Source organism: Rhinoderma darwinii, chromosome 3 (assembly GCF_050947455.1).
Source record: "Rhinoderma darwinii isolate aRhiDar2 chromosome 3, aRhiDar2.hap1, whole genome shotgun sequence".
In the NCBI taxonomy this organism is placed as follows: domain Eukaryota; kingdom Metazoa; phylum Chordata; class Amphibia; order Anura; family Rhinodermatidae; genus Rhinoderma; species Rhinoderma darwinii.
This window is the reverse complement of record NC_134689.1, coordinates 411,243,102-411,255,661: the sequence shown is the minus strand read 5'-3', so window position 1 is coordinate 411,255,661 and position 12,560 is coordinate 411,243,102. Positions and strand designations below refer to the sequence as shown.

Sequence of the window (12,560 nt, the reverse complement as noted above, 5' to 3'; positions counted from 1 at the left end):
GCAGGGTGATATATATAGAAGAGAGCTATGAGACTACTCCTCCTCCTGCAGGGTGATATATATAGAAGAGAGCTATGAGTCTACTCCTCCTCCTGCAGGGTGATACATATAGAAGAGAGCTATGAGTCTACTCCTCCTGCAGGGTGATATATATAGAAGAGAGCTATGAGTCTACTCCTCCTCCTGCAGGGTGATACATATAGAAGAGAGCTATGAGTCTACTTCTCCTCCTGCAGGGTGATATATGTATATATATATATATATATATATATATATATATATATATATATATATATATATATATAGAAGAGAGCTATGAGTCTCCTCCTCCTGCAGGGTGATATATATAGTAGAGAGCTATGAGACTACTCCTCCTCCTGCAGGGTGATACATATAGTAGAGAGCTATGAGACTACTCCTCCTCCTGCAGAGTGATATATATAGAAGAGAGCTATGAGACTACTCCTCCTCCTGCAGGGTGATATATATAGAAGAGAGCTATGAGTCTACTCCTCCTCCTGCAGGGTGATACATATAGAAGAGAGCTATGAGTCTACTCCTCCTCCTGCAGGGTGATACATATAGAAGAGAGCTATGAGTCTACTCCTCCTCCTGCAGGGTGATACATATAGAAGAGAGCTATGAGTCTACTCCTCCTCCTGGAGGGTGATATATATAGAAGAGAGCTATGAGTCTACTCCTCCTCCTGCAGGGTGATACATATAGAAGAGAGCTATGAGTCTACTCCACCTCCTGCAGGGTGATACATATAGAAGAGAGCTATGAGTCTACTCCTCCTCCTGCAGGGTGATACATATAGAAGAGAGCTATGAGTCTACTCCACCTCCTGCAGGGTGATACATATAGAAGAGAGCTATGAGACTACTCCTCCTCCTGCAGGGTGATATATATAGAAGAGAGCTATGAGTCTACTCCTCCTCCTGCAGGGTGATACATATAGAAGAGAGCTATGAGTCTACTCCACCTCCTTCAGGGTGATACATATTGAAGAGAGCTATGAGTCTACTCCTCCTCCTGCAGGGTGATATATATAGAAGAGAGCTGAGTCTTCCCCTCCTCCCCATATAACTTGCTGTCTTATCTTCTGCAGGTTGATCGTGGCTTTGTCGGTGACGTTGGGGATGTTTGTGATTGAGCTCGCTGGATTCTTCTCTGGGGTGTCCATGTTCAACAACACCCAGAGCGTCCTGTGTATCCTTCCAGGCTGCAGATACGGGTGTGGAGACCATTAGAACTCATCAGAAATAGTGCAAGATAGACGGCGCCGCTCATAGCGTCATCTGGAGCCATTTGATAGTTCACAATCTTTGTAGCTCAGGGCACATTAGTACACTGGCATTGCTGAGGCCACAGTGTCAGAGTTGTGATGTCACCAGATCCTGATTTACCTGCATAGACATAACAATATTCATGTTACACAGCGCCATCTACAGGCGTTTTTCTTAATTTGTTTATTTAATCAGTAGAAACATTCCTCTTCCCTATTGTTTTATATGCAGGTCTTGTAAACAGTTTCTGCCACCATTAAGTTATCCATAATCCTAACTCCTTGGCTCCAGCCATTACTAAAGTACAATGACATCTTTGAGCCCTATTGTGACATCATGTCATCCAACTAAGACATCACTGGTAAAGAGAGAAGTTGAATATTAAATCCCACACCGCCATCTACTGGCTATTGGTGTAATGCAGTTTTTTTATGTTTGTAAGAATCAGGTTAATCAGCAGGGGGCGGTATCCTCATCAATAACAAATTCCCTGTATAAAAGGTAGACGTGGGAGATGGTCACAGGCAGGAGTGTCATTGTTTGTCCATAACCCGTTCCTACCCGCCGCAGCCATCGGAGCCCATGCCAGTGCCAGCGTTGCTCTTCTGTTCTACCTTTTTGAGGGCTGGCCGTGTGCTGTTTACTGGTGGATATTTGCTCTATGCAGGTAAGTCTTTCTTGGTCTCATCCTTGCTGTGTTTCATCATTCCCTTGCTTCCTTCCTTGACTCTTTGGTCCCAGCCCTGGCTGCTCATTGCTCCGCATCGGTCAGCCTGTCCCTGTTTGTAACCCAGAAGTGGGAGTGCCACTCTTATTGGTATATCTTCGGTTTCTGCAGGTACAGAATGGGGTGTGTGGGTGTATGACTGGTGGGGAAAGGATAGGACGAGATGGCTGGCTAATGCCTGAGAACTGGTGAATGATACAACAGAAGACCGGGACACCCCCACGATCCTGTGAATGAGCTGCTCCAGTTCCCATCTTTAGTAGTTACCTATGGCTCAGGTATCCCAGCATGGCCACTATACATTGTATGGAGTCATCTGCTTCATTCACCAACCACTGCATAACATCTGGTGCCCAGAGCAGCTGATCAGTGCGGGGTCCTGTGGATAGGTCATCAGTATGAAAAGCCACCCCATGCCCGGACAACCCCCTTTAAAGTCTACTTTGGGTAATTGGGTACAGCTCTAGCCTTTGAAAATTACAAAGAGCTCAATAAAATCTGTGTGTGTATATATATATATATATATGTGCAAAAAAGCCAAGGTCTGAACATGTAGGAGCCCTTGATAGTGGTAATGGGGAGTTGGTCACAGGGGATCAAGAGAAGGCAGAGTTAGGGCTTATTCAGACGAACGTTGCGTTTTTGCGCGTGCAAAAAACGCGGCGTTTTGCGTGCGCAAATACCACTTGACAGCTCCGTGTGTCATCCGTGTATGATGCGCGGCTGCGTGATTTTCGCGCAGCCGCCATCATATAGATGAGTCTAGTCGACGTCAGTCACTGTCCAGGGTGCTGAAAGAGTTAACTGATCGGCAGTTAACTCTTTCTTCACCCTCGACAGTGAATGCCGATCACAATATGGAGAAACCTGTTAAAAAAAAAGAAAAAGTTTGTACTTACCGAGAACTTCCCTCCCGGCCGTTGCCTTGGTGACGCGTCCTTGGTGACGCGCCTCTCTTGACATCGGGCCCCACCTCCCTGGATGACGCGGCAGTCCATGTGACCGCTGCAGCCTGTGCTTGGCCTGTGATTGGCTGGAGCTGTCACTTGGACTGAATTGTCATCCCGGGAGGTCAGACTGGAGGAAGAAGCCGGGAGTTATCGGTAAGTCAGAACTTCGTTTTTTTTTTACAGGTTCATGTATATTGGGATCGGAAGTCACTGTCCAGGGTGCTGAAACAGTTTAACTCTTTCAGCACCGTGGACAGTGACTATCTCCTGACGTCGCGTACCGGAACATTTTTTGGACGGGTTCGGCAAAAACGAGTTCGGCCGAACCCGCTGAAGTTCGGTTCGGTTGTCCGGGTTCGCTCATCTCAAAGACACTCCGTTTGGATGTTCGGAAACAGAAAAGCACGTGGTGCTTTTCTGTTTACATTCATCCTTTTGACAGCTGGTGCGCGAAACAGGCAGTTCGCACGCAAGTGCTTCCGTGCGACCTGCGTGGTTTTCACGCACCCATTGACTTCAATGGGTGCGTGATGCGCGAAATACGCGGAGATATTGACCATGTCGCGCTTTTTGCGCAGCGGACAAACGCGCAAAAAGCACGGACTGTCTGTACTGCCCCATAGACTTGTATTGGTCTGTGCGTGGCGCGTGAAAACCATGCATCCCGCACGGACCCAATACACGTTCGTGTGAATCCACCCTTACTAAATGGGTTCTTTAGCTCTGTATATACAACAGAAGAAAGAGCAGCTGATGTAGCCGCTGCCGGTGCTGTTAATGTATCAGTTGATATACTGAATTGGATGAATGTAGATATGGTCCAAGCTAAATTAAATAAAATAAATGTGCACAAGGCCCCGGGACCAGATGGGTTACACCCTAGAGATCTTAACCTCTTCACGACTGCCATACAGCTATATACGTTCCAACTGCCGATGCCCCTAGCAGTTGTCACGTATATAAATGTTGACAGCCTGGAACGGGGTGAAGTGCTGCTTCAATGTGAGCAGCGCTGCACTCTCATGTCTGCCGGGGCTTTGAGTGCCCTGGAATACACCCCTCCTGTAGATAGCGCAAAATCCTCTGTAGATAGCGCCACCTAAGCTCCCTCTAGGATTGGAATCCCCGGCCAGCTCTCTGGCCGAGGATTCTTCTCCCAGAGGGAGCACTCGCCGTCTCTCCAACCCCGCTGTATATAGTGATGCCCCCCTGCAGATAGCAAACCCCCCCCCCCCCCGCTGTAGATAGCATCGCACCTCCCTCACTGTAGATAGCGCCGCACCTCCCTCACTGTAGATAGCGCCACCTAAACTCACTCTAGGAGCGGAAACCCCGGTGTCAGAACGCACTGGCCGGGGATTCCGCTTCTAGAGAGAGACCCTGACGTCACGGTCTGTTTGAACGTTAGGGGCTCTCTCTAGGAGCGAAATCCTCAGCCGACACTCTGGCCGGTGATTCCGCTACTGGAGAAGCCCCTGGCGTCACTATCCATATATGGACAGAGGCATCAGGGCTCCCTGTAGGTGCGGAATCCCCGGCCAGATTCTACAGGGGGTTGGCACTATCTACATGGGGACTGTGGCATATGGGCACTACTTACAATGCACACTGGTGTGATCTACTTGAGCACTGTGTGTGGCACTATGTGGGTACTATACAGTGGGCACTGTGGCTCTATGTGGGCACTGTGGCACTATTACAGTAGGCACTGGCACTATTACAGTGGGCACTATCTATCTGGGCACTGGCACTATCTATGTGGCACTATCTACAGTGGAATGGCGTCACTATCTACATGGGCAATGTGGTGTTTTCAGGGGGTTGGGACCAAAAAAAAACTAATGATTAAAATTCATCAATTTTTTTAACATCCATGAAGAACGGATGGCAAATGGCGGTTAAAAACTGTCAGACGGCCGGGAAATGGATTCAAATTTTGAGGCACATTGATGTAAAACAGTCATGGAAAACTGACAGTTGATCTGTTGTTAACTGCCTTTTTTTCACGGTCGTGTGTATATAGCCCTCTTCACTCTCCCCTCACAGCGATCCAGGGTGACTGAGAGAGAAGAGGACTAATTGTTACAGCGCTCTACAGTGTGTAGTGTATATGTATGTATGTATGTATGTATGTATATATATATATATATATATATATATATAATTAGAAAAAAAGCTTTTTTTCACATTTTTTGTGATTTGTCTGCTCACAATAAAAATTAAAAACACTGAATTAATTAAACTATTCTAGAAAATGAAAGCCTCATAATTCTTGTAAAAAAAAACAAAGAAAAAGTAGTGACTGGTATAGTGCCAAGGGACTGGCGCAGGGCAAATGTGGTGCCTATTTTCAAAAAGGGCTCTAGGTCTTCCCCGGGTAATTATAGACCAGCAAGCTTAACATCCATCGTGGGGAAAATGTTTGAGGGGCTATTGAGGGACTATATACAGGATTATGTGACAATAAATAGCATTATAAGTGACAGCCAGCACGGTTTTACTAAGGACAGAAGTTGTCAGACCAACCTGATCTGTTTTTATGAAGAGGTAAGCAGAAGCCTAGACAGAGGGGCCGCTGTGGATATAGTGTTTATATGAGAGGTGAGGAGAAGCCTAGACAGAGGGGCCGCTGTGGATATAGTATTTATATGAGGGGTGAGGAGAAGCCTAGACAGAGGGGCCGCTGTGGATATAGTGTTTTTGGGCTCTGCAAAGGCATTTGACACTGTCCCCTATAGACATCTAATGGGTAAATTAAGGACTATAGGTTTAGAAAATATAGTTTGTAATTTGATTGAGAATTGGCTCAAGGACCGTATCCAGAGAGTTGTGGTCAATGATTCCTACTCTGAATGGTCCCCGGTTATAAGTGGTCACCCCAGGGTTCAGTGCTGGGACCACTATTATTCAACTTATTTATTAATGATATAGAGGATGGGATTAATAGCACTATTTCTATTTTTGCAGATGACACCAAGCAATGTAATATAGTTCTGTTTATGGAAGATGTTTGTGAATTGCAGGCGGATTTAAACAAATTGAGTGTTTGGGCGTCCACTTGGCAGATGAAGTTTAATGTAGATAAATGTAAAGTTATGAACCTGGGTACGAACAACCTGCATGCATCATATGTCCTAGGGGGAGCTACACTGGGGGAGTCACTTGTTGAGAAGGATCTGGGTGTACTTGTAAATCATAAACTCAATAACAGCATGCAGTGTCAATCAGCTGCTTCAAAGGCCAGCAAAATATTGTCGTGTATTAAAAGAGGCATGGACTCGCGGGACAGGGATGTAATATTACCACTTTACAAAGCATTAGTGAGGCCTCATCTAGAATATGCAGTTCAGTTCTGGGCTCCAGTTCATAGAAAGGATGCCCTGGAGTTGGAAAAAATACAAAGAAGAGCAACGAAGCTAATTAGAGGCATGGAGAATCTAAGTTATGAGGAAAGATTGAAAGAATTAAACCTATTTAGCCTTGAGAAAAGACGACTAAGGGGGGACATGATTAACTTATATAAATATATTAATGGCACATACAAAAAATATGGTGAAATCCTGTTCCATGTAAAACCCCCCCAAAAAACAAGGGGGCACTCCTGTGAGTCTCTGGAATAGCCAACCGCAGGAGCCGGTTACAGCAGGGACAGTAGATGATGTAAAATAATATCAGCTCCTATGTCAATGTAAAGAATTCTTGTTTGTATGTTGATCCAGTGTGATCGCCACTGATCCAGTGTGATCGCCACTTAGGATCAGGAGAAAAAAATGGATTTTAGGGCAGATCGGTCCTTCCCTAATTTTTTTTTATTTTTTTACCTTCCTCTGGATCAATAGGGGTAAAACTAAGTTCTATCACTTCTCCCATCTCTTCCCTTTTCTCATCCCTTGGTTGAACTTGATGGACATATGTTTCTTATCCACCGTAGTAACTATGTAACTATGCAGATCAGCCCTATTCACTTCAATGGAGCTCAGCTGCAATGCCGGACACCACCCATGGACAGGTGTGGCGCTGTTCTCTGGAGAAAGAAGCTGTGTTTTATGTTCCTGTATGACCCCTTAAATCATTATTAAAAAGTTGTAGAACCTTTCATGATATAAACAGTGGAGATAATATATTAAGGTGAATGCACACGATGCGTATTACCTGCGGATTTGCTGCACGTATTTTCCTGTGACAATTCCGCAGTGTAATGCTATACCAGCAAAGTATCTGCACCAAAATGTACAAACCGCACCTAGAAACCTTTACAAAAAAAACACATTATTAAGTGTGGATTTTACCTTCGGAATTATCTGCGGTTTTGATGCAGATTTTCTGCATCAAATTACGCAAGGTGTGCATGGAGCCTAAACTAATTTACCTTGGCAGAAAATGAAAAAATATATCAAGACTTGCGCACCTCAACATTTTTTAGTGTCTGTGCGACAGAAATTAAAATGACGCCATAATATACACCAGTTTTGGTGTCAATAATTATAAATCTGTCGTTGCAGCTGAAGCCACACCCCTTTGGCTAAACCACACCCGTTTTATTGACAATTTTGGAGAGTGGCTAATTTTAAGCGTCCAAATTTTCTACCTTTTTCATGTTGGCGTAAACATTTTGGTATATTTTCCCCCTTTGTCTTTCAATTACTCACCATTTTCAAGATCTCTGCTTGCTGTGTGAACGGGAACATTCTTGTCTACATCCAGAGGCTAAAAACCTGTACGGACCGCATACTATTCACAGCTGCTGGGCTAGTAACAATGTATCGGTGTATGGAATCCTAAACACAGCAGCAGGACAAATATCTTTCCAGTCCTGGACTCCTAGACTGATGGCTCTGACCTACACTGATACATTGTAACAGCCTATAAGCTGTGAGAAGGAGGTCTGCACAGGTTTTCAGCCTCTGGGTAAAATGTTTCCATTTACTGACAGCAAACAGAGATCTTGAAGCATTGGCATAAAGACAAGTTGTTTTTTAGGAAGTCCCCTGTGCTCTGTGTGAGGCTGAGTTGTCTTGGTGGAGGTGATAAGATGTTATGGGGGAGGGGGATAAGATGTTATGGGGGAGGGGGATAAGATGAATGAGCTGGAGGATATGATCCGGATGATAAGTTGACCCTCTCCAATGTGTTCTCCTTCCATAGTGTCCTGCCGGCCTTCACAGAAATCATCATCTTCATCGCTGTATTGGGACTGAAGCGGAAGCCTCTGTGATGTCATCACTGCCCCCCCCCCCCACTTCAACAACATTGTTCTCTCTGTGACTCACTTTATATCCTAGAAAAATCTATGGGGGGCCTTGTCGACGCGCATGATATCAGCTTCTGTTTTGACTATGAGATTTTAAAGGAGAACACTACCTAAAATTTGGAAAACCTTGCTGTATAACCTAAAGCTGGTCAATGGGATCCACCATCAGTGTAATGTTTATGGGAACGTCCTGATTGGACAAACAGATTAAATAATTAACCCTTGCGAACCTTTCCTAGATTAGAGGTGTCTGGCAGCCGCTTTTCTCTAAAGAAAGGCATGTGTATGAGGGAGAGAGGGAAGATGGTTCTTCTTTGTATGGCCAACGTAACATATTTCGGAGTTTTGGGATCTTGCAGAATTTATGGCTTATATCAAAAGACCAATGAGGTGCCACCTGTGGCTCTCCAGCTGCGGTGGCACTACAACTCCCAGCATTCCTTAACAGTCCGCAGCCTGGCAAACCACAAGTAGGAGACCACCACCATAGGATAAAGCAGCCGTCAGGGGTTAACCCGGTGACCTATGGTTTAGGCACAGAAATAAGATTTTTCACAAATTTTTCTACTTTTTATATGTTTTGAATTATTTTTGTACAGAATGTTTAATGAGCGAGTTTTGTACGATTATTTTTACATGATAATAAACTCAGAAATATATTTATTACACTTTTATATTCTCTGTGTGTCTTTATATGGGATATCACATCTGCTAGTGCTGGATATAGTGTCCACCGCAGATATGATCTGTACATACATTTATACAGCTATCCTAATCTTAAAGGGGTACTCCAGGAATAGAATAACTGCTTTTTTTCAGAAACAGCGCCATACCTGTTTATGGGTTGGGTCCGGTATTGCCACTCAGCTCCATTAAAATGTATGGGGCGGACCTGCAATACCACACACAACCTGTGGACAAGCGTGGCGCTGTTTTAGGGCCTTCTATTTTCTATTGCCTCCAAACATCTGCCCATTTCAATGGGAAAAACGACGTTCTGTTCTGACGGGACATTTTTTACGCGCCGTTTTGAAAAACAGCCGCGGAAAGAACGACCGCGAAAAAGAAGTGCAGGTCACTTCTTGGGAGGTTTTTGGAGCCATTTTTCATAGACTCTATTGAAAACAGCTCCAAAAACGGCCGTAAAAAACGCTGCGAAAATCGCGAGTAGCTTAAAGAACTTCTGAAAATCAGGAGCTGTTTTCCCTTGAAAACGTGTGAACATACCCTTACTGATCCTGAGTTACATCCTCTATTATACTCCAGAGCTGTACTCGCTATTCTGCTGGTGGAGTCACTGTGTACACACATTACATTACTTGTCCTGTACTATTCTGCTGGTGGAGTCACATTATATTACTTATCCTGTACTGATCCTGAGTTACATCCTGTATTATACTCCAGAGCTTCACTCACTATTCTGCTAGTGAAGTCATTGTGCACATACATTACATTACTTATCCCATACTGATCCTGAGTTACATCCTGTATTATACTCCAGAGCTGCACTCACTATTCTGCTGGTGAAGTCACTATATACATACATTACATTACTTATCCTGGACTGATCCTGAGTTACATCCTGTATTATACTCCAGAGCTGTACTCACTATTCTGCTAGTTTAGTCACTGTGTACATACATTACATTACTTATCCTGGACTGATCCTGAGTTACATCCTGTATTATACTCCAGAGCTGCACTCACTATTCTGCTGGTGGAGTCACTGTGTACATACATTACTTATCCTGGACTGATCCTGAGTTACATCCTGTATTATACTCCAGAGCTATACTCACTATTCTGCTGGTGGAGTCACTGTGTACACACATTACATTACTTGTCCTGTACTATTCTGCTGGTGGAGTCACATTATATTACTTATCCTGTACTGATCCTGAGTTACATCCTGTATTATACTCCAGAGCTTCACTCACTATTCTGCTAGTGAAGTCATTGTGCACATACATTACATTACTTATCCTATACTGATCCTGAGTTACATCCTGTATTATACTCCAGAGCTGCACTCACTATTCTGCTGGTGAAGTCACTATATACATACATTACATTACTTATCCTGGACTGATCCTGAGTTACATCCTGTATTATACTCCAGTGCTGCACTCACTATTCTGCTGGTGGAGTCACTGTGTACATACATTACTTATCCTGGACTGATCCTGAGTTACATCCTGTATTATACTCCAGAGCTGTACTCACTATTCTGCTAGTTTAGTCACTGTGTACATACATTACATTACTTATCCTGGACTGATCCTGAGTTAGGGGGGATTCACACGAGCGTGTATTCGGTCCGTGCGGGCCGCGTGGTTTTCACAAGGCACGCATGGACCAATACAAGTCTATGGGGCAGTACAGACAGTCCGTGCTTTTTGCGCAGCGTTTGTCTGCTGCGCAAAAAGCGCGACAGGTTCAATAACTCTGCGTATTTCGCGCATCACGCACCCATTGAAGTCAATGGGTGCGTGAAAATCACGCGCACCACACGGAAGCACTTCCGTGGGACGAGCGTGATTCGCGCAACAGCAGTGAAAAGGATGAATGAAAACAGAAAAGCACCACGTGTTTTTCTGTTTCCAAGCATCCAAACGGAGTGTCTTTGCGAGGAGCGAACCCCGACAACCGAGGCAAACTTCACCGGGTTCGGCCAAACTCGTTTTGGCCGAACCCGGCAAAAAAATTTCCGGTCCGCGACGTCGGGAGAGATTCACTGTGCATGGTGCTGAAAGAGTTAAACTGTTTCAGCACCATGGACAGTGACTTGCGATCCCAAAATACATGAACCTGTAAAAAAAACCGAAGTTCTAACTTACCGATTACTCCTGTCTCCTTCCTGCAGTCCGACCTCCCGGGATGACACTTCAGTTCAAGTGACCGCTCCAGCCAATCACAGGCCAAGCACAGGCTGCAGCCAATCACAGGCTGCAGCGGTCACTTGGACTGCCGCGTCATCCAGGGAGGTGGGGCCCGATGTCAAGAGAGGCGCGTCACCAAGGACGCGTCACCAAGGACGCGTCACCAAGGCAACGGCCGGGAAGTTCTCGGTAAGTAGGAACTTTATCTTTTTTTTTTACAGGTTTTTCGCTGTTGTGTTCGGCATTCACTGTCGAGGGTGCTGAAAGAGTTAGCTCTTTCAGCACCTTGGACAGTGACGGGCGTCGACAAGCCTCATCTCTATGATGCTGGCTGCGCGAAAATCACGCAGCCGCGCATCAGACACGCATGACACACGCAGCTGTCAAATGGTTTTTGCGCTCGCAAAACGCCGCGTTGTTTGCGCGCGCAAAAACGCAACGCTCGTGTGAATCTGCCCTTACATCCTGTATTATACTCCAGAGCTGCACTCACTATTCTGCTGGTGGAGTCACTGTGTACATACATTACTTATCCTGGACTGATCCTGAGTTACATCCTGTATTATACTCCAGAGCTATACTCACTATTCTGCTGGTGGAGTCACTGTGTACATACATTACATTACTTATCCTGGACTGATCCTGAGTTACATCCTGTATTATACTCCAGAGCTGCACTCACTATTCTGCTGGTGGAGTCACTGTGTACATACATTACATTACTTATCCTGGACTGATCCTGAGTTACATCCTGTATTATACTCCAGACCTGCACTCACTATTCTGCTGGTGGAGTCACTGTGTACATACATTACATTACTTATCCTGTACTGATCCGGAGTTACAGCCTGTATTATACTCCAGAGCTGCACTCACTATTCTGCTGGTGGAGTCACTGTGTACATACATTACATTACTTATCCTGGACTGATCCTGATTTACATCCTGTATTATACTCCAGAGCTGTACTCACTATTCTGCTGGTGGAGTCACTGTACATACATTACATTACTTATCCTGGACTGATCCTGAGTTACATCCTGAATTATACTCCAGAGCTGCACTCACTTTTCTGCTGGTCTAGTCACTCAAAATCAATGGGTATTTTTTGTTCTGCATTGGCAGAATTTATCCATAGAGAATCAGGACTTATCTTGGCTGTACAGTGCTGGAGGTGTAAGGCTGGGTTCACACTGAGTTTTTTGACTAGTTTTTTGACGCAAAAACCGCGCCGCAAAGCTCGGCAAAAACGGCCCCGATAATGCCTCCCATTGATTTCAATGGGAGGCAGAGGCGTCTTTCTCCCACGAGCGGTAAAATCGTCTTGCGTGAGAAAGAAGGGACATGACCTATCTTCGGGCGTTTACGCCTCTGACCTCCCATTGACATCAATGGGAGGCAGAGAAAGCGTATTTCGCAGAGTTTTATGCCCGCGGCGCTCAATGGCCGCGGGCGAAATACGCC

General features: G+C 45.0%; 1 protein-coding gene across 3 annotated transcripts in view; it reads left to right on the top strand.

Annotated features, from left to right (window-relative positions):
- The window catches only part of TMEM107 (transmembrane protein 107), a 29,835-nt gene extending 20,950 nt beyond the window's left edge, over nucleotides 1-8,885 (top strand). For 2 of the 3 annotated variants that reach the window (XM_075859239.1, XM_075859237.1), the window contains exons 4-6: nucleotides 1,112-1,212; nucleotides 1,860-1,956; nucleotides 8,112-8,885. In XM_075859239.1, coding sequence (XP_075715354.1) covers nucleotides 1,112-1,212; nucleotides 1,860-1,956; nucleotides 8,112-8,181 — 268 coding nt within the window. In that variant the 3' untranslated portion in view covers nucleotides 8,182-8,885. Of the gene's footprint in view, nucleotides 1-1,111; nucleotides 1,213-1,859; nucleotides 1,957-2,030; nucleotides 2,128-8,111 lie in introns of all 3 variants that reach the window. The other variant, XM_075859238.1, reaches the window with a different exon arrangement.
- The last annotated feature ends 3,675 nt before the right edge of the window (nucleotides 8,886-12,560 follow it).